The sequence below is a fragment of the Parambassis ranga genome, chromosome 17, assembly GCF_900634625.1.
Source record: "Parambassis ranga chromosome 17, fParRan2.1, whole genome shotgun sequence".
Lineage (NCBI taxonomy): Eukaryota > Metazoa > Chordata > Actinopteri > Ambassidae > Parambassis > Parambassis ranga.
The window spans coordinates 8854587-8877647 of NC_041037.1; the positions used below are offsets into that span (position 1 = coordinate 8854587).

Below are 23061 nucleotides of genomic sequence, written 5' to 3' on the forward strand. Positions count from 1 at the left end.
TTGAACTGCAGTGGTGTAAAAGCCTCTGTTTAGTACAACACAGAACAACTTCACATATTTCAGCCAACGTCCAACATCATTGTTTCCTCAGCTGTTCGACCTCTCAACATTTGCTCGAGTTCGTGTAGTCCAAACTGCAAACACACCGTGTGACATTGTTCCACTGTACTTAGCTCAGGGCCAGCTCTGCCTCTGACTGAAGCTTCCTCTTTCCAGTCAGGCACCATGACGTCCACACAAATCAATGTGATGATGAGAGAGTGCACTGTGTGAAAATTGCGCTGTGCCACCCTCAGACTCACTGACACCGATACTAGGGATCCTGACACATTTCCTCAGTCAATCACCAGCGTGCGAGTGGTTGTTGAATTAATGTCATCAGCAGGTTCACCTCTGGCTAAACAGACCTCCTCTGTCTTTTTTGATTCTTTTTTCTTGATATTCTCACACATTTGTCTGTCTCACATGAAATCACACGGAAGAGATGTTGCCACTAGAAGCAGGCAGCCCACGGGTCCGGATTGTGATCTGAGTAATGCTTCTCTTGGCCGGTGTGAGATGATTTTGATTGTGACACTTCAGCAGCCACCTCCGCAGCTCTGTTTGGACCTGCAGATACAAACGTATGTGGAATAATCATGTTTTGGAGTTACTGAAAGTCTGCTTGAAGCTTCACAATGTTTGTAAGAATCTCCTACCTCTGCATTCATGAAGCAGTAAAGGAGTGCCACCACAAACCCCTGCAACACAGAGTAGTTTATAATCAGAACAAAACAACAAAGTGTTGACACTCCTCAGCTTTAAGACTGAATGGAAACAATTACAGGGATTAAATGAGAACACCAAAACAGCAGCAGAGCATTTACCCACAGTGCTATTGCTTGTTTTAGTCACATATAGGCTCAGTTTGTTAATTAAAATTAAAATTCTAGCAGCAAAATAATTTCTACTTTAATGTTGCTGGGAGGATTCCTTCTCTTTCCCCCCCTTTTTGCTCATCTCTGCTCATTCACAAACATCAAACAAAGCCAGAAAGAATGCCGCCTCAGTGCATGCTTTCAAAGGGCATGCCGCCATTGCTCGGAGCCGTGCCTCGTGTCAGTGGTCTCCTGCAGCGTGTTCTCTCTCTGTCCTCTAAGGTCTGAAGAAGGCAGCTTGGTCTAACGCCACAGCAGTTCTTGGGCTGCTCAAATACATAGAGATTATCCTCAAGGACTGCCTTGGTTAGGTTGGTCATCCTTCATCATTTCCTTTCTTAGTTTCTACTACAGACCTTTTTCACAGCAGTCACATCAGTGGGATCAGTAAAACCTGCCTCTTTCACATAAAATCTGTTGCCCCTTAATTTTTTAGTAACGTTTTTGCATGCTCTCTTTATTGTTTAATACCTGAAAGGATCCCAGCCCCAGCTCGATGTAAAGTCTTGCTGCTACTCCAGTGTTCTCAGGCAGAAAGGCAAATACAGTGTAGTGCATCCCAAACAGAGGGATGAGAAACAGAGTGGATTTGGCCAACCTCCTGAGGGGAGAAGCAAAAAAAAAACAAAGAAATGAGGAAGAGATAATGATGTAACAGCTGTTCAAAGTTTGAAATATAAGGTCATATAGTCCTACCAGAGATACATGTTAAGTTTGAAATGCCAGCCACAAAAGCAAAATGCATGATTCAAAAATTCATCTGTGGCTTCAAATCTTCATTACAATGACCTTTAATGCAGCACCGTCATCAGGCCAATCAGTGGAAGAGACTAAAATGTCAAAATACAAAACCCAGATGCATTGTGCTCAAAGCTCAAGTCAGATCCCTGATGTCTGAATATCATGTAAATGTTGCCATTTCATTTTGTTGTGTGTCTGTGTGTTCTGTTGCTGGAAGGCATGTGACGTGGCTCAATAAGAGATAAATACCCTTGTTTATTCTCTTAATCTTCCTTTTGTGTCATTGAGATTGCTGGACACCGATCAATCAATGATCAATAGACAGCGGTTAGTCGAACATCTAACAGGGATGGGTCATGTTCTCTAGGTTTTCTCTAGTAGAGCACAGTACTGTGTCTGAACCCGGACATGCAGACTAACCAAAAATATTCCCACTGATAGAAATAACCTCGCAGCCTTAACTGCACATCAGCTCATTTCAAGGCTATAATAGGATTGTGGTTGCCTTTTGTCACACCTGAGATTTGTGCCTTTGTGTTATCACCGCAGATCCGCCAAAATCAGATTGAAGTTTGTAGGACAGAGGTGGGGTTTCTCATCGCGTGGAACACTAGTGGAACAATCCCGTCACATGGCGATGGAGGAGACATCTATTTCTGGTGCCAGGTGCTATTTTTATGTGCGCTCATTCTAAATTAAATCATCTGAGCATGAATCTGCACCACCAGCCAAATGTCATCAGAAGGAACGGTTCATTCAGGTGTATAGAAGGATTTCAGGCCTTCCACTATAGTCATGTGTGTGTATGCCTCCAGAAACAAGTGCAGGACTAGATCTTTATAAAATGTTTCACTTTACATATAATACAAGTGATGAAGGTGTCAGTTCCCTAAATGTTGGCTTCATCACTGCAGTCCCTTTTTTCTTTACCATTTTATTAATATACTTATTTCAGTTATCACAATTATTACTTTTTAACTGAGTCCAAGTCTTGCTAAACTAAAGAAGCTAAGAGACTATATATAAAGATGGATGACATGACGGCTTTTACTCACTGAAGCTACAAAAGCTACAAAAGCTGTTTAGGGATCATCCCCTGCCCACTGTATAGTCAACACATAGTCCTTAGTTTATGCTAACCAAACATATGATCACATTGCCTGATGCTTGATGCCATCCAAATATGGGACTGATACAGTTACTATAGTGATATGGTGTTTGTAGTGCTGTATAGTTGATTTACTTAATGCTAACAAAAAGTAGTGTAACGCTCATGGTCACTATGTTAGCATCATGTAGGCTAATGTCATGCATTGCACTTTTATATGTTAATTTTTTAGTAATCAGTGATGCAGCGCGCTTTTGCCCCAAAAATTCATACATACATATTGCAGATAGGCAGCAGCAAGCGAGAGGGTGCTTTAGGAAACAGTAAATCTTTATCACCCTGATGAATGGAAGTGTAGACCATAAATAATGGCAAAACTGTTGTAGTAGTAGTAGTAAGTCCACCTAACTCCAGGTTAGTTTAAATAAGTCCAGCCTCAGAGCTTCCTGTGAAGCACAAGTGGAACTGATATAACGTGTGCTGTGTTTAACATGAGTGAAAATGGCCATTTATGGAACTGCAGTTTGTGCCAGTTTTGCATCATTTCTCAGACTTAGTTGCTTTTTGGACATAAGCCATTTACACTGTTTATAAAGGGAATTTGGAGGCTAACTCAATCAGTTGGCATTAGGTTTATAATTAAACCAAGACGCATCCAGTCAGAAAATGCACACAAATTATGTCACCAGTACAAATGCATGGGCTCATTTCACAATATTTTGTCTTCCACATGAGAGGAAGTGATAACATGTCATCCATGTTTAGCCTCCAGTGTGTTGGCTAAAATGATGAATATACAATCTGTTTTCTGAGATTGGTGAATATCTTTACAAAATTTTAGGTCTGCCACAAAACATTTGACTAAAATACAAATTTAACCTCACGGTGGTGTTGGATCAGATGTCAGCGGCATCAATGAGAATCCTCCTCTGGGCACAAAGCACTCTTCACTCCAGACCAAACAAGGTGTATCATGCTGTTTTCACAGTGCTGTGATATCAAAATCTAATTTATTCATGTATTTCTTTTTTTCACCAAACCAATTTTATCTATGAATGCAGTTATTTATGAATGTTTGTGAGTGAAGTTGGTTTCAATCTACACACTCTATCTAGTGAGGTGTTGGCTCGCAGGCAGACATCAAAAGAAAGAAGGTGAAAGCTGCACACACATAACTTGGATGCAATCTTAAAGATTTCATCAGAGGGTTGAAGCACAGCTTTCTTCAGCCTTTTCCTTCCAGAGAAATATTTTGACTATAAGAATTAACATCAGAAATACTTAATGTCAGAAATGGTTCAGATGGACATCACAGATGAATTATAGATTTGTGTATGGTCGGGGTGAGCCCTGAGGGTGTGCATTAGCTGATTGGTATCAGCTGCTTTCTTCCCTCACAATCAGTGGTCCATTCATCAGCTGTCTGGTTACCTGCTGTGAGGTATCATCCAATCACATTTTCAGGAAGAAACACAGCCGCTTTGTTCGTGTTTATCCTGCTGACACTGACGTACAGACAGACACATTTTGATTCTGCTGTTCCTCCACCCATCATCCTGTTGTGCTAAGGCTTTTAGTATTGATGTGCATGTGGAGTATTAGTTGCTTTAAATGGTGGCTAAAAGAGCAAATCATTTCTTACCAAGTGTAACCATGTGATGATGCTTTATTCATGTTCTCTGTTGTAGATGTGACCTTATTTTAATGTTACACTTCATTTGTTGTTGTGACTCACATGAAGTGTCCTGTGTCGCTGTTCCTGGCCATGGCTGAAGATTTGAGCTTTTGAACTAGAATCCGGATGACGTTGATGAAGATGACTATGTTGATCTGATAGAGACATACCAACACAAATACACAATTAGTAAAAAATAGTGTGAATATATAGTGGAATCTGTTCTTAATGCTGGTCAGCTTCAGTTTGTTACATTGAATGGTACACAATAGGTGCCATTAAAAGCCTGCTAATCATTTTTATTCTCTTTCTCATTCTCTTTATTTTCCCACATGTGGAAATGGTAGGCTATGTTTTGGGCTCCAATGTTTTTTTTTTGTTTGTTTGTTTTTAAACTCATGGAGAATTCTGAGAGAAAAATAGATTTTTATATGTCTGGCCTATACTGTGTTTCCAAATCAGATTAGAGTTTATACAGCTAACACATAATCAGGAAAATATACTGTGATTGTTCTTAATTTTGGTGACAAACAAAAGGGCATAATGATGGCTGATATGTAACAAAAAGTCGTAAGCCAATTTTTTTTAATTCCATGGTTAAATTGCCACCATATAACAACAACATATACAGGTACATGGTAGCTCTCCACTCACCAGCAGTGAGGCTGTTATCGGTCCTTTTATAATCCACCAAATACCAACATCATCTGTGTCATCCCAGCAACTGTAAATAAAGCCATATAATTGCCACTATTTAAAATACATTACACTCACATCAAATACAACAATATAATATATATATATATATATATATATATACTTACCCTCTGTCATCATAGAAAAGTCTGGTTAAAACCCAGAGTATGAGAACTGCTGACGGGAGCCCTATAATAGGAGCAGAGATTAACGCACGCTCTGTTCATCTGTCAAGTAAAATTAATCATAACAACGCTCTAGAACCCTAACCCACGTGCTTTTTTGTTTTTTTAAATGTTAGGAATATAAAACATTGTGTACACTCTGTGTATCAAGTCCTACTTGCATCTCTGTGCCAAGAGATATAACTGACACAGGGATAAAAGCAGGCGACACAAGACAGCGAGACAAACAGCCGGGAAGAAGCTGATAAGACACATCACATACACAGACTGAGCACTACTCATATATACACATACAAACACACCCTAGGTAGCTTGTCGGGTCATAAAAACCACAGATTGTCACAACAGAAATATTTATTTCCACATGTTGCATAGCAACAAGTGTATAATGTCATTTGGAAAAAGCCAGTGGCAATTACTTAACCCTCTATCTAACTAACAAACTAGGAAGAAAATGTGTCATGTCTGATTTTAGGAGATAAACATCCCTTTCCTCAACAGCGAAAAGAGTCACTGTGTTACCCTGCGTGCAAACAAGGCTGATGAAATACTCTCTCTCTCTCTATATATATATATATATAGATAATGCAGTACATACACAAATAAAAAAAAACATGATCGCTGATGGTTCAGTGTATAATAGCTTATACAAAGAATCCATTTGGTCTCTGTGGGGTGAAGTTGGATTTCTGAGGGGTAGTTTTGAACATGGCACACAATAATTCATTGCATAAAGCTTGTCCCATTTTAGATAGTTTGTGAAGTGAAGAGTTCCCACCAAGGGAATCTGGCTGAGAATTTCCATGAAGTGGTATGGGTAGGGCTGGTCAGGCAATGGTTTGAAAATCAGATCAATCAACTATGATTTTTTTTCAATAATTTCAACAATCATGAATGCAGTACTCATCCTTACCAACATTTTGACAATTTGGCAAACACTGTATAGTGGCATGTTTACCTCTGGGCTCTGATGATTGTGTTACATCATCTAATTAGCACAAAACACTGTGTAGCAAAGGAGGCATTATCATATTTGAATATATATATATGGTTTTAAAATGTTAATGTTCTTGAGAAATTACTCTTAAATTGTAAAACATTAGAGATTACAGATGTTTTTTTAGGATTATCTATTTGTATCTTCTACATGTATTAGGATGCAGAATGGTTCATCCTCTGGGGATCATAAACTGTATGACAGTCCATCACTGTAATCTTTCATCTTGGAACAAAGAAGTTATGACAAAAAGATTGAGAAGTTTCACCATTTTTCCACAGACTTGGTTGAAATAGTGTTGATTCCTCTCCAGCAGGAATTGATGGACAGAAGCAGAGCACCTAGCTTCCCTCTCTGTCACACCACAGCTGAGTGGCTGTCACAACGTCATCACTTCAAGTTCTGCAGTTTCCACTTCCACCGTGCTCTGCAGCATGACTTACTGTTGTAGAATGCCAATGCACAGTGTGGCTTCTCCACTGCAGCAAACCATTATAAACCCTCCTCACTTATAAAGTCACTCGTTAATGAGCCTGACAAACTAAAGCTCAAGGGGGATGGTTGTGGGTTTAAGTGTCCATCCTCCTGCTACTCTTCAGCACATTCTCCCACGATTTCCACTCATCTCCTCATCAGTATTATTCCTTTGTTGTGTTTGAATGCATTACCTCGAGTTATTACATTTTAAAATATGCAGACAGGAGTACAAGACGCCAGGAAAGAGCTTTATTTGTCTTATAATAACCACTCTGGTCTTTTCCAAAACATAATAGATGCATTATGTGGCTGTGTTTCACCTTCACTGTTGTGTTGAACAGAATGGTGGCGTCAGCCTGGACTGGTATGGTTTCATTCATGTTGCTGTGTTACATTCAAAAATCAGACCAACACAAAAACACTTGAGAACTCTAGCTTAGCCAAGAAAACACACAGAAGACAAAATGACAATGGATCGGAATATGGAAACGATGCAAACCGCTTGACTGTGGAACGCAGGGCGGCACAAAGAGAGAGTACTTAAAGCTCGGGGAAACAAAAGACAAAGGAAAATACAAAGAAAGTCTGAGGACAAGTGTAGCTGCAGTCACTGCTGCGGCACTGCTATTGTTTAAATAAACAAGTAACCAGGTTTTGGGGGAATGACTTATTCTCTGGAAGCAGATTCCAACCCAAATATGATCATACACCTTTGTGCTACAACAAGAAAAAGACAAATGACACCAACAATGTAAATTAAAGTGTCGCCAGCCTGCCATAGATTGTTGGACACTACAATCACATGATCTTATGATCATCTTTATGTCTGAGCATTGAGGTCTGAACTGAAAACTCAGCGGACACTCAGCGTGTCATCTGCAACCCCTTTCAGTGACCCTGACTCACCCCATCCAGTCAGGATGTACCACCAGAAGTATTTCCTCTGAGAGACGAAGGTGAGGGCCAACAGGGTCTGCAGATACATGCCCTCCACCAGCAACCAGAAGTAATTGGCCAGGATGCTGAACTGGAAGAAAGCCACAGCAGACTTGCAAGCCGCCTGCAATAAAAGAAGAAAAGTGTGCCGTTTTGGCCTCATGAGAAGAAGTGAGGAAACCAGCTTTTAGTTTTAGTGTTGTCAACCATTTCCCTCTGTAGAGTTGGGACTAGATGTTGCAATCAGTTTAAAAATTTCCGAAATGTGAACTATTCATGCGTTAAAAGAGCCAAGTCTTTTTACATGCACTTATTTATAGACCCAAAAGAAGGAGGTAGGTATGTAAACGCTGAACCCACAAAATGTTAACCACCATGAAAACACACACCATCGGCTTTAACATGCAGGTGAGGAGATGTTTAAGAGACTGTATTAAGGATTTGAAAAGGTGTCAACCAAAAACATATTTCAAAAGCTTCAAGTGAAATTCGTTTGTGCTCTTGGATGTTCTTAGATGATGGGCATGTTTTCACCAGTATCTCTGGTGCTTTCAGGAAGTTTTAATCATCTCTGCAGTTGTTCTGATTTCCATTCACATACTGTGAAAGACATCTTACAAAGGAAAGGCTGTCTGTTTTTCATACAATGACATTATTCTTGTAGACATCCTGGTGGCGCAGTTTTAAGCATGGATATTTTTACTTTATTTTAGGCAAGCAGTCTGAACGCTGTGACAAGAAGTCATTTGTTATGTTATTGAAAGTATTTGCTTAAGATCATGTGATGAAAACTAGCTTTAAACTGTTAATCCCTTTTCTGCAAACCAGTCAATCCATCAGGGTTAAGATTAGTGCATGTGACCAGCAGTGTAACATTCATAACTTAGTAACACAGTGGCTTCATGATGGAATCAGCAGCCTCACCGTGGAGACTAAGCAGTGGTCCAAGTTCTCGTCGGCAAACAGCACCGTGTCTTTGATGAAAACAGCGCTGGCTCTCAGGACAAAGGAGGAGAATAAGTTGATGTGGATGTAGTTTCTGGTGCAGTGGAACTTCCTGTGTAACAGTAAAACACACAGTTCTTGTGCATGTGTATACAAATAAGAAGTAAGACAGATAGAGAGAGGAAGAAGGTAAACAAGGTCATAAATTTGCATGTGTAAGATGGTTCATGAGCTTCTCTGCTACAAAGACTGTACAAGGTTTATCACCTGAATGTGTGGATATTTGTGTTGAGCTGTAAATGAGCACCTTTTTATTGCCCTAGAATAGTGTGTGTGCGGTTCTGGTCTTACCTGAAGGCTGTGAACACCACTATGGCTGTGATAAGGGAGATGAGCGAGGTGGCGTAGCCCACTGTGTAAACCTGCCTGAACATGGAGAGGTAACTCGTCTGGAGACACAGAAAACAGAGGCAGATTATCAACGATTCAAAAACAAAATGACACAAATCATTTTAAATGTATCCTCCCACAAACTGTTTATACTTGGAACAAATGCATTGTCCAACCTACAAGGAGGTCTGACCTGAAAAGGAAGCAGAGAGGAAGAGGTAGCAAAAACAAAAGCCTGGCATGATCACAGCCACTGTATACCTCAGATTCAGGCTCGCTGTCATCGCTGAAAGCGCAGGCCTCCTCGTAGGGTGGATACATTTCAGACCAGCCGTCCACAGTGCAGTTCCGGTAAACATACCCTGATGTGGGAGCAGACAAAAAAGGAGGCAAGGAGTAAGTCAGCTTTAATCTGAACAATGCAAATATTTATTTTATTACAGTTCAGTTCAACATGGTCTGAATACACTGACCCCTCTGCATTACCTTTTTGAGTAAACTATAGTTATGTGGCCAATAATGTCATTCAGAAGTGTGCTGGGAACGTCATGTGGGACTCATCACCCTCATAACCCAAAAAATGGAGAACTTTGCCTCAAGGGTTTTGTGAAAGTGGAATTTGACGCAGTGTCCTAGGTCAAGGTCCTTGGGTTTTTGTTAGCATACACCACCCCAACTGGTCTCCTAATTGTGACACAAGATGGCTTCGGAGACATAGATCCTATACAATGTAAAACCACACATGCACAGAGGATGCAGCAGTGTACGCCACCATGTATTTTTTTAGTTTTCTTATGTACACACTTGTAGTATCTTTGCAGTGAGTCCCCTCACAGACTCGCTATGACCTGGTGATCACAGGTCAACCATGATGACCTGTGATCATCAGTCTGTACAGGCCATCCTTTTAACATCATCTGCACTGATTCTACAGACCACAGCTGTAATTTCTCTTTTTTTTAATTTTCATTTTTTGTCACACTATCAGGAAACTTATATCTAAATCAGATTTAATTTATCGTTGTGCCTGCAGGAAGTCAGCATTCCTGTGCACTTGAGGAGCAGCCCATCTGGACTGCTGCTCTGACATTTCCTCTCCTGGACCATTTCACTCCATTAGTGCCTTCAGTCAGAAAGCATTTGATGCTTTCATGTCCAAGTCCACTGACATTTACTTCTGAATAACATCCATTTGGAAACATCAGGTGTCAGGAGAAGGTCGTCAGCTGGATCTCATCCTGCTAAAGCAGTGTATGTGTGATTGTGTAGCCTATATCTACTGTAAATGTGTGTGCCACAGATAGCTTAGCGCAGGCGTAAGCTGGATGGTTGTGTGTCTGTTTGAACAAAGAAGCACAGAAATCCATGGCTAGAAGGTGTTTTTTTTCTTCTTCTCCTGATTCCCTCTGAGCAAACAGAGAACAGGAACAGACCAAAGGCTGCTAACGGCTTTGCTGAAAGCAGAGAGTTTGTTTGGGTGATCTGCAATTCAAATCACAATGACCCATGATTCCATCAAGGTAAAGGAGGAAAGAACATTACTCTATAATGATCCTGACCTTAACTCTCCTAATGATCTGGTCATAATTGCAACACAACACAGCACAAGCTTGTCCATTTGCAGTGTCAGTGTGCACTAGGACTAGTCGCCATGTTTTCAATATTCAATAACTGTCCCATAAACACTAAAGCACAGATGTGAAGTTGCATAACATTTGCATTTTATTAACAAAATGAACACTAAAATACATGTTTGCTCCAGAAGGACTCAGAACAATACTATAACCCTCATGACCATATTATACAAGTTCAAATTTTGTTTCTCTTGGTGTCCGCGGCGCTTTTTTCCAGAGACAACAACAGCCTAAGAGGATGTCAGATTGTGACATAAAAACCCTCCAGCTAAGATTTAAAGTCTCTTCTTCTGCCAGTAATGTCCTGGAGCACACACACACACACACACACACATATATATATATATATGTCTTTGCCAACAAATGTGCATGAATAATTCATATTCCGTCATTGACTCCAGCCAATATTAGCACTGCTGATTATAGATGACAGATAATTAGAAATAAAAAATAAAAAATGGGATGCTGACGTGATTTTCCAGTATTTGAACAATTCTATTCATTAGATTAGGAGGAGTTGTGGGCTGAGATTGGCACGAGAACTGACCTTGATTGCTGGAGAAATGCTGGAAGACTTCAGAACACGACACATTGACCACCTGCCCGACCTCAGCTCTCTGCCAGCATCCAATCTCATCCCACTCTGTTTTACATCCTACAACCACAGAGGAAAGAATCACATTCAGAAATATTACAATATATTACAATCAATTATGCATAACTGTAAAAACTCAAGTCAAAATAATAGTAGTCATATGTAATGTAACTTGAATACCGCAAGCAAGAAAAATCTTAACAGCATTATAATAAAATCCAATGTGGAGACAGTGTTAGATGAGCAGTGTCATCAATACCCAAGCAATGTCTCTGTCCTAGCAGCCATAGCTTTGAAGTGTGATGCTGTCACATAAGAATTACATTATCTTAGACTCTTTATTTAGTGTTTGCATGATTACTAGTGTCTGGCTTCTTTCTTTATTTAATTCCTGAAGAGACCAAGCTTTGTGTCAGCCTTGTGTCATCACTTAATAATGGGATCTCTCTGCTAGACTGATTCTGTCACACAAATATAGAAAAATAGCAATGAGACATCCAGTGCTCTCAAACTGTGAAACAAATGAAACTTGTGTAACCTCAGAAGGAATACATATATATATATGTATTCCTTCTGAGGTTGTATATGTATATAAGGTGTGTTGTTAAATCCATGTTGTTATTGTGTAGATTCATGGTTCCCAGATGTTGAAGCCTACTTCGGTGATCCTATGATCTTTCCTGTAGCACCACCATGAAGTTCATGTTTGTTTTTGAAACATCTCAACTATCCATGAAATTTTGTACATTCATGGTCCCAAAGACAAAAACTGGTTCATCCCAAGGACAAGACTCCCAGGGACAGACAGAGCAATGCAGTCCATGCAGTTCAGTGCAGTGAGGAATGCTATGATCTTTATATTAGTGAAACTAAACAACCACTACACAGAAGGATGTCACAGCACAGGAGAACCACCTCCTCAGGTCAGGACTCTGCACTTCACCTGCACCTTGAAGACAGAATTCACTCCTTTAAGGATAAGAATGTCCACATTCTAGATAGAGAGGACAGCTGGTTTGAAAGAGGAGTCAAAGAAGCCATCTATGTGAAATTAGAAAAACCTCTCTGAACCGAGGAGGAGCGCTGGGGCATGAGCTCTCACCTGTTTACAACTCTGTCCTTTCATCTTTTTCTAGCAGGTTTCACCCCCATTCAAACCCTAACAATGGACCGTTAACTAGTCCTGCACATGGCCCTGACACAGTTTCTAGTCGTTCCACTCACAGAGGTTCTGAACACATAATAACACAAATTCCCCACCAGAACAGCAGCAGAACTGAAGAAGCTACTCGGGTGGCAAAACGTCTTCAAAACAAAATCCTAAAAAAGTCTAGTTGCCTCGATTTAATCTCTTGGAAAAGGTCCCAAAAGATAAATCCTACAAACCATGACCTTCTGATTTTCTTGTATAGGTTCACAATGAAAACCATACTAGTCAAACTGTGGTGAACATAAAGCCATAAAGCAAACATAACTATGCTAGCATACCCGCATTGCCAATATTAGCACACTAATTTTAATCTCACACAGCATGGCTGCTTAGACCTTTTTAGTGTGTGTGTGTGTGTGTGTGTGCTCCATTCCTGAGTGATCAAAAGAATATTTTATGTTTCAAATGTTTATCAGTCTGCTTATGCATTCAACTGGAGAAGGCTCATTCAGACAATAGATTGGTATCACAAAAAGTAGCATCGTCACTTTTTACCACAAAGGGAAAGAATATCTATAAATTAATCAGTGAAAGACCTGACTTCTTACACACTCAGTAAGTTTTAAAAGGCCACAACAATCAAGCCCAGAATGATGAGTTTCTTGCAGCAACACATGCTTCCTGTTGTTATAGTTATGGAGAGCAGGGTAACCTCAGGCCTTTGTCTGCTCAATACACATTGAATACAGTACATACAGCTGGCCTGATTACCTACTCACATACTTCTTCTTGTGTAGTTAAAAAAGCATTTTTTCATTAATCCTGACCTAATAAATCAATAGCAGCTGACAGGTTTTATCCACACTCCAGCCTTATCTTTTTATGTTTCAGTTTGGTTACAGTAAAAGCGTTTGCTTAATATCACACATGCCAGTTTTTCCATCTCCTGTCACACATTTTCCAGATTTTAGATAAACCAGAAGGAACTTACTGGTATATGATGGACTTATTCACATACCAGTGAGGTGACAGATTAGACAAAATAGAAAGATGTATGGAGTAAGGCACATAATATTCATGGTGAAAAACAGTACACTGCTGCAGACATCTCCAACGGCATTGATGAAGCAAGCGATGCAAGGACTTTTCCCCCTCCATTTATCCCCAGAGGCTGAAGACCAAAATAAGTGTCAAATACATTTTCATCAGGAAATCTCTTAAGTGGAAAAAGTTTGATCTCCTCAGGCTCCGACATCAAACCTGTTTCAGAGGGTCAGGAGTGATTTCTGCCACACATCCTCTCTACAAGTGAAATTATGATTCTACTCTGCAGGATGTCGGTGAACCACACTGTGTGCTCGGCTTCTTTGTCTTTATTGATCCATAGAGTTTGCCTTGAGTTTGACCCATGTGCCTTAAACAATACATGGCAAAGTTCTATTAGTGTGTGTGCATCAAAAGTAGGAAGATTATTAACTATTGAGGACGTTTCTGTTATGATCCAGTGTGCTCTGGTTCGTGTTTTCCATGTAATCCTGAGTTTCCTGGTTATTTTGGTATATTTGTATTTTCATGGTTGGTTTTGATTGTTTCCTGTTTTATTTTGAAAAACTGTGTTTGCCTGTGTACCTCTGTGTGTTTTGCTTCCTCTTGTTTCCCTCCTTTGTGATTACCTGCCCCGCCCTGATTCTGTTCACCTATGTCTTGTTACCCTTGTGTATTTAACTCTGTCCTTGTCTTTGTCAGTTCGTCTGTTGTTAAGTGTTGTTCCTACCTGTGAGGCTACCGCTGTTACTCTGTGTTGTACCTGAATGTCACTCTTCGTTCCCTGTGGAGCAGCCTGTGTCTGTCGTCTGGTTTGTTTCTGTTCTTCCCTTTGGACTCTTTAGTTGTATTAAGGTCAGTGGTTGGATGTTTTGTGGCTTATTAAAGCGCACCTTGTGTCAGACATTTCTGGTGTTCTGTGAACTCTACCTTTCAACACGTTGCAATGAATATAGTACAGTATATTGCATGTCTTCTGCAGGATTAATTTAAATTAATTTAATTGGTGTTTGAAATATCACTGTTGCCTTCTTTGGAAGTCACTATAATGGTTTTACTCTATACCTCAACAACTAGCATCTGGGACAGATATTCATGGTCCCTAGAGGATGAACCTAAATATTTTATTGATCCCCTAACCTCTCCTGTACCATGCGGATTTGTGGTGTTAAATATAAAACTATATAAACTACTACTGGGTTGATTGTCATGAAATCTTTAAGACATTCACAGTCGCCAAAAGATGAACTATGATGAATATATAAAAGATGTGCATCGGTTCACCACTCCGGTTAACCAATCAGAAAAGTGATCCTCAGCATAAAATTTCAAAGGCATTGAAGATCCCACCATCTACAGTCCATAATATCATCAAAAAGTTTCAGAGATTTAGGAGGAATGTCTGTGTGCAAGGGACGAGTCCAAAGGTCAAACCTGAGGATCTTCTTGATAATCTTCGGCCCTCAGGCAGCATGGCATTGAAAACAGGCATGATTCTCTGCTGGATATCACTGCATGGGCCCAAGAAGTCACTGTCTGTGAACACAGTTCACTGTGCAATCCTCAAATGCAGGTTAAAGCTGCATCATGAAAAGAAGAAGCCATATGTGAACATGATTCAGAAACCCTGCCATCTTGTCTGGGCCAAAGCTCATCAAAGATGGTCTGAGGCAAAATGGAAAACTGCTTTCTGGTCACATGGTACTTTTCAGAAACCATGGACGTCGTGTCTACAGAGGACTACAGAAGAGATGGACCTTCCAGCTTTATCCGTTATCAACAGAAAGTTCAAAGGCCTGCATCTCTGATGGTATAGAGTTGCATTAGTGCCTTTGGCGTGGGCAGCTGACACATCTAGAAAGGCACCATCAATGCTGAAGAGTACATAGTTTTAGAGAAACATATGCTCCCATCCAGACAACGTCTCATCCAGGGAAGGCCTTTCATATTTCAGCAGGACAATGCTAAACCACATACTGCATCCATCACAACAGCATGGCTTCAAGGGAGAAGAGTCCAGGTGCTGAACTGACCTGGCTGCAGTCCAGACCTTTCACCAATAGAAAACATTTGGCGTATCATGAAGCGAAAAACCCAGCAACAAAGGCCCAGGACTGTTTAGTAGCTATAATCTGGCATCAGACAGGAATAGGACAACATTCCTCTCCTAAAGCTCCAACTGCTTTCCTTACTTCCCAGATGTTTATAGGCATTTAAACAAAAAATGGAATTACTAATGTCAGTGTGGACGTCTTTCTCTGAGGAGGAAATGTGTAAAATTAATCTTATTTTAGCCATTCTGTGCCAAAGTGTTGGACCAAATGGCCGACACTGACATCCATGGAGTGGTGTCACTACAAATGTCTATAAATGGTAAAGGTATTATGACTTAATGTTTATTGTAAATTGGCTGCAATGTGACATTGTTCTTGTTCTTTGACTAAGGATCCTAAGAATATATGTAGATAACAAAAATAAAGAGTCTGTGCCCTCTGGGTAATTGGAACCATTGTCATGACTGCTGACATTAATCTGAGACAGACTCGTGACTTACAGGCTGTAATTTGTCTGGGTGAAATGTGTATTTTCTCCCTTTGCCTTATTTCATTTGAACAAAGCCAGCGTATCCAATCCATTATTCACTCTTTCTCTCATGCTTCTCTATCTCACAAAACCCTGGATCCAATCAGGCGGTCTGACAAAAGTGATGTCACTAACATAACCCAGGGAAACCATAGTGTGGCTGGGGAGGGGTGGGGGTGATTATTCACAGAAGCCCTGGATGATTCACCTCCTCGTCTCCTCTGCTGCTGTCAGGCTGACTCAGACTGATACTCCAGAAGTTGAGGATCCAGAGGGGGCAGACGGGCCGTGTGGTAATGCACTTTCATGTCGTCTGTCATCTCACTGCTCCCTGCTGTTGTCCCAGGGGGGACACTATGAATTGTGGGGTTGTTGCGTAGCATTTGATGACCAAACATACCACACCACCTCCTGTTTTATTATTCACGACCTTATCTACAGGCTTTATTATAAATGACAGCGTCAGTCTGACATTTTTTCTTAGGGCTGAAATAACTCAAGAACTACCAGATGGATTGTCATGATTTTTTTTGCACAGACAGTTGTGGTGCTCAGAAGACAAATCTTTGTTCTTGTTTTTTGTGAGGAAATAATTTCAACATTTATTAGATGAATTTAAATACATTTTTCATTTATCTGCCTAGCTCTCAGTTAGTCCAGCTTTGTCCAAAGCCGATTATCTGATCCCCTTATTATGCAAACCTTTAATCATTAATATAGTTTTAAATGATATGAAGAATACATAGAGTATGTCTACATGTGTAATGTGTTGCTGTAAAGCCTGACATTTTTACACAAGGTGATTGACTCACTGTTGGAGTCGGCCTTAAGTGGCCACTTAAGGAAATACACGGGATCAGGTATCAGAGGAAAAAAACACAATACTAACAGAAAGTTACATTTTTGGGTATGCATGGCATTAATAAATCAAACATAATAAAATTCTGTAAACTAAAGTAAAAATTACAAGTAAAAGCGTGATTCTAAAGATGTAACTGACCCTTATCACCTCAGGCAGGTTGTTATATGCTGAGGGACCCTGATGGCAGAAGCTGTGTTGCCCTCGGATGCAAACCTCAACTTTGGAGCAGCCAGAAGGGTCCCACCTGAGGATCTAAGGCTCATACAGGGTAAACATTTCTGCTATGTAGCCTGAGGCCAGATGTTTTCAACAAAACTATTATGGCCAAGGGAAGCAGGTCAGCTTACAGGACATAGCTTTCCAGATTTTTTTTTCTGATCACAGCAAACAATGCAGGTGCTGTGATGCTAATCAGTGATGTGACCCACGGCAGTGTGGAATTGAAGTATCAAATATTTAATATTTGTTTACCACAAGACAAATCTGAGACCCTGAAAAGTTTAATAACAACTGAAATATTGTGAGGGTATTGAGGGGTGGCAAGAAAAACAAAGGTATATTGCTGTTAAATAATGGCCGGGTAAGGTCGATTAGTTCCACAATGATGCCTACTGGCTTAATAGAGAATGATATACTTCTACCAACTACTGTAAAAAGTGTATTCTTCTCATGCCTGCAGCTAATTAAGAAAATACAGTAGACTCTCAGCTCTTTGTAGGTTTCCATCTGCTCTCTGCCAATTAATCACACCATTAGAAAACAATGCTTTTCAACCTGCTTCTTGTCGACTATATCTTGATGTGAGGGGAGGAAATCCATTGTGGATAAGGTGATTAAAGCTGGCAGTGAAGTGCTGTGTGGAAAACAAAAGACGTGCTAACAAGCTTGCAGTTAACTATCTGTTGGGGCTTAGCTGGAGAAGAGAGTATCTTTAAAAAGCTAAATTGGTATCAGGGATTAAACAGATTTCACTCTCCAATGTTTCACTGCGGAAGAATTGAATCCCTAAATTTTAAATTTGGTGGGAGGTGGAGCGTCATTTTGAAGCATGCTGTATGTGGGAGGATTCATGTTCGGGTTTTAGGTCTAATCCTAATAAAATCCTAATAGAACACAGAGGCAACAGCTTCCAAATAGTATTACAGTTTGATGGCAGAGACGGTGGCATGTTTACGAGCACTTTGGTGGGTGGAACAAAAAAAAACAAGCAGCAACAGAGTCGCAGTGCTAATGGCTATGAAGAGCAGGAGACCTGGAGGCAAGGCTGATTTAATTACAGAATTCAGGTGTTGCTTTACAGAAAGTATCTGACAGCTTGTAAGGTTGCATTAAAGTCACCTGCTATAGCCGATGATTTCATTAGTGTGTCAGTAAGGTTTAATTTTAAGGTGCATTGTTTGCCATCAGTTGTACCTGCAGCACATAACAGATGTTCCACAGTGACGCAGTGATGCCAGATCAAATGTGTTCAAACTGCTGCTCTCCTGGAAAGCTGACAGGAGGATTTAGGGCAGTGGCAGCCTGACACACTGACAGCATGTGGGCTTATACCAAAACACAATAAATGTGGGTGTTTTGAAGTGCATCCAGTGTTGCCTGTACATATGTTTACAAAGGCAAGTCTAGTTAGTTTGGATTACTATAATTAGAATTATTTTAGCAGTGTCTTGTTATTTTTGTCCACCTTTTTGAGCATTTGGTTCCACAGGCCTCAACAGCTATTGGGTGGATTAGTTTGAGATTAGCTTCTATGTTTGTCATACTTCTGTTACACCACATCCCACACCAATGTAGTGGCCAATTATTTAAATGTAAAAAATGTGTATGGTGTTAGCTCCTCCCCCCCCCCCTTTTGTTATTATCTTAATTTATTTAAAATGATTTTAAAGCATGGTAAATTCTATAAATATATATATATTAATACTTAATAAAAAAAAACATTTTCCGGATTATACATGAGGATACATGAACACAATTTTGAGTTGTAGTTATTCTTCCTGGGTAATGATTTTACTTTCACTCTTGGAATCTAAGATCTTGCTCTCCAGAGGGTGAACCCTAAAGACCTTTGGTCAAGTGGCCAGGTCGAGTCCTTTGCAGTGTATCTGAAGCAGGGTTTGCATCAGGGCAGGTTGTTTACCTCGAGCTGTTTCAGATTAGATTTCTTCTGAATTCAAACTCTCACCGTCTGCCAAGTGGCAGAGTAATATTCCCATTAGGGAATTCCAACTTCTGGATGCTTTAAGTCAGATCGCTGGATTTGAGTCATAGAGACACTGAGAGTGATGCAGCAACTGTGATGTGTTGATTATGAAAAGGTTTCATTTTTAGCCTGAGATTAGAGCAACCAGAGAAAGAGGCACATTTATATGAGGTATGCTAAGAGATTTGTCTTCATTCATCCATGCATACCATCTAGACTAGAGTGACTGGAGTGCAGTAAAAAACGTTACACGTATTATAGAAACGTATACTGTTTCACTGGGACAGACATATTTGTGTTGAATCACATGGGGGAATTTTGAACAATTGTGTGAGGAAGATTACAATATTTTGTTCCCTGGTGTGACTACAGACATGACAAGAGGTTGATGGTTCCATTCAAACATCTTCTTTCAGATCCCCGCTGAACTGTGCTCTATTCTTAGGTTTTTGGTTTAAAACGGATAGCTTCAGAGGAAGCCATACACTCAGGCATTTACATGTCACCTCATTTAGGATTAACAGTGACATTTGAAAAGACTTTAGACACAAGTGAGAGCTTCCAGAGCACTACTGAGGGAGGAAGAGGCTGACAACATGTTTTTGGCAAGTATTTGGGCAAATTTTCTGATGATGGCACTAAAAAAATATTCATCCTGACAGAGAAAGAAGTAGGAAATGTCAGTCAGGTAGTTTAGAATATTTAACTTTTAGGAATTGTAGCTTCACAAATGCATGAGGGTTTTCAGCTTTCCTCAGTTTTACTGCAGTATAAATTTAGATCTGGTGTTTTTATAGTCTGCACTGTGCATTACTTTCCTACCTCTGGTACCCAAAGCACTCTATTGTTGCAGTTTCAGGTTAAATTTCTTGCCCTTTTATCGTTTTAAAATACTAATTATTGGCTTAATAAAAATTAAAATAATTGTAATAACATTCTTGTTCCAATGGTAAACTCTAAGCCAAATAAGTATCATTTGACGTCTGTGATGGTCCGCGTCTAACAGGAAGTCAGTCACTGATGACCGATATTATTTCTCAGAGGTGACATTTTCTCTCTGCACCTGTTGGCGTCACACTGATGGACACACTAACACACCTCCTTTGACAGTGAGATGCATCAATGCACATTTATCTTCGTAATGAGCAGAGGATGAAAACTTTAAACCAATGTGTTTTGTCACCTCAGCATTAATTAACATCAGATGACTCCTGAAAATGTTAAAGTTCATCCCTCTCACTGGGGTGAGCTGCTCGGCTGTTGTTGTTTTGGGGCACGTTACTGATGAATAGCACGATATGTAGATATCACAGCACACCAGGAGACGCCAGGTCCATTATGCTGTAATACAGTCAGTGAGTCAGACTGAAAGGACAAGCAGATGTGAGGGTCAGATCAGTTTGATGGAGATAAGACGCAAAATCAAAATAAGTTAAAATGTGTAAAACTGTCCTGGTTGAAGTGCATTTCTTTTGCCAGCACGCCATGCTGTGGTTCTCTTGTAGCTGTCTCAAATGAGCAGCACTCCTGTGAGAGTGTAAGACCACACAGGTAGTCCACCAGCAGCACATCCCAGAAAACAGAGGCCATCATTTTGTCTGCAGACTTTAGAGCCACAGATTTTTACTGTTCTTTTGTCTACGTTTGACAGTGGTGGATCCAAGCCCACCCATCTTTGATGACAATTAGCTGTCGAAAACTGTCAGGATCCACCTCAAAAAGTGACATGATGTGCTGAAGCTGTTTCTCATCCAGTGAGCTGGTCCCTTTTGTTCATCTGGGCTGTGTTGTGGATAACTGCATGAGAATTCCTTTGAGTCTCCTGTGTGGTGACAGTACTAGGGTCATCTTTCAGGTGTTGCATCCCTTAGTGTGGCTAGCTTTTTGAGACCAAGTTATCAGATGACTGCTTTAAAGCTCACATTGTAGCTTCAATGGCCCAGAATAAATAAGTGCAAAAAGCTGCAGTCCCTCGTCTGGCCACTTGAGGCTTGCTTCAAAGGTGAGTCCATCCCCACAAAAATGTACAAATTTAAAGCAGAAACAATCATGTTTATGTGTTAATGCATCCTGCCTCTGCTGCACGTCATTGCACATTTTTAAATTAGAAACTCAGCCAGAGGTTTGTACTACACCCAAGATGGTGAGCATCAAGCCTCAAATCTAAACAGTCATATACAAAAAACTAATTAGAGCTGTATAAATATTCTTGAAAATGTCGATTTTATTATACTTCTAGTCTCTTTTCAGGTCACATTGTGTGAAATCTTAATGAAGTGGTTTGTTAGATCTGCAACTGATGGTTATTATTATAGATTATTTCATCTACAAACTAGTGATATTTAGTGAAGTGATATTCCTAAATCCACTCTATGCTTGACCTCATCACCTCCTTCAGACTTCACAGATTCCTAATAGTCTGGACAGGGAGCCAGAAAATGGAGGCCACCAGTACAAAAGCTTTTTGAGAACATGGGTTAATGGTATTTTGGGGAACATTTATTTTAATCCACAATAGGAATGCCTTTTATTTAGTAGTAGTAGTAGTTTAGTTACTTGCCTCTGTTGGTTGATTATGTCATGAAGTCACATGAGAGTCTTTATGGACATGTGGTGGCTTAATGTTTCTCCTGGGTCATCAGAAGGTCATGACATGAGCTGAAAATACCACAGATGAAGAAAGAGACATCTGTCTACAAAGTTTAGCGCACCAAGTGTTCCTTCTGTTTGATGTTTGATCCTCCCCCATCCCACCAAAAATTGTGTTTGTTGTTGTTGTTTTAAGTTTAGTGAAGAGTTCTGTCTGTTTAAAATGCCCTCAGAGAGAGAGAGAGAGAGAGAGAGAGAGAGCATCAAGGCTTCTCAGTGTCTGCGTGCAGAGACACCAAAGCAGCAGCAGCATCCACAAATCGCGTACCCACCGGTGTGGTCGGTCTGGTTTTGCGCCTCGCTCCTCCTCGTCTGGCTACACATCTCCCGAGCCCTCAGGTGCTGAGAGATGATGGCGCAGTCCGGATGAATTGCTTCAGCCTGGGAAAAAAAAAACAAGACAGATGAGCGATCTACAATAAAGCAGACACCAGCAGAGTGCTTTCAGAGCGTGTGGCACGGGTGCAGGATGAGGGTGGGAAATAATGCGAACATACTTTTATAATAATAAAAAAAAGTAAGAAAGGAAAGAAGAAAGATTTAAATTTCACGATAAACTGGAGTTGATATCTTCTCCCTGTGAGGGACGCGTGTCAGATCTTCTTTCATCTGACCCCCTGATGATTTTGTCTTTGATTGATACGCGTGACGGATGCAGGTCGCGAGACTTGATAATTAGTGCCAGCAGCTTAATGAGGACACTGCAAGTGTGCCTCAAAGACACAGGAGAGGACAACAAGGGCATTACAGCCTAATAAAGATGCCATCGGGGTGTCATTAAGTTGATCGTTTCCTAATTAGAAAGAGTTTAACGTGTTAAATGCGGCAGGCGAACTTTGATGCACTTTTTAACAATAGTTGATAGATTTTTGGAAAGACAACACTCACCACAGGCCACAGCTGGAGGTAACAAATAAGCAGTATGAAATTCTCTTGCCGTCCTCTCAGTCCTTTACAACACATTTCCATGCTCTTATCTGTCCTCTTTATATCCCTGGTCGGATGATGCTGTGACAAAATCCAGCTTTATATGATCATCTGTGCCTCTTAAACGCTGACTTCCTCTTTTATAGCCTCCTTGTGAAAATACACTGTCAACCTAAAATAGACGAATCCCCGCGTCTCACTGCGAGCTGCAAACTTGAGGAGAGCTGCTGTCGCACATCTGCTCTCTCTCTCTCTCTCTCTCTCTGAGCAAATGAATGAACATCTCCATTCAGAGGCATGGCAATGGGGACGCGTGATAAAACAAACAGCCAATGGCCTAATTTCAA

The 23061-nt window shown here is 40.4% G+C and overlaps 1 protein-coding gene across 1 annotated transcript; it reads right to left on the reverse strand.

Annotated features, from left to right (window-relative positions):
- Window positions 1-471: 471 nt before the first annotated feature.
- LOC114449658 (pituitary adenylate cyclase-activating polypeptide type I receptor-like) lies at window positions 472-22756 on the reverse strand. The gene is made up of 13 exons (XM_028427475.1): window positions 22676-22756; window positions 22060-22168; window positions 11249-11356; window positions 9329-9429; window positions 9029-9126; window positions 8657-8789; window positions 7703-7856; window positions 5266-5326; window positions 5096-5165; window positions 4502-4596; window positions 1389-1518; window positions 699-740; window positions 472-609 (listed from the first exon to the last, which is right to left on the reverse strand). Exons 1-13 carry the CDS (start codon window positions 22754-22756, stop codon window positions 472-474), a joined length of 1320 nt encoding a protein of 439 aa, XP_028283276.1.
- Window positions 22757-23061: the final 305 nt, after the last annotated feature.

What these genes read in the sequence shown, in the direction of transcription:
- LOC114449658 (XM_028427475.1), bottom strand. Translation starts at nt 22,756, where the DNA reads ATGGAAATGTGTTGTAAAGGACTGAGAGGACGGCAAGAGAATTTCATA. An exon ending in GCATTTCTCCAGCAATCAAG is followed by an intron (nt 9,430 to 11,248) that starts GTCAGTTCTCGT and finishes CTCCCACATCAG; the next exon opens with GGTATGTTTACCGGAACTGC. An exon ending in TGGGGCTGGGATCCTTTCAG is followed by an intron (nt 741 to 1,388) that starts GTATTAAACAAT and finishes TCTGTGTTGCAG; the next exon opens with GGGTTTGTGGTGGCACTCCT.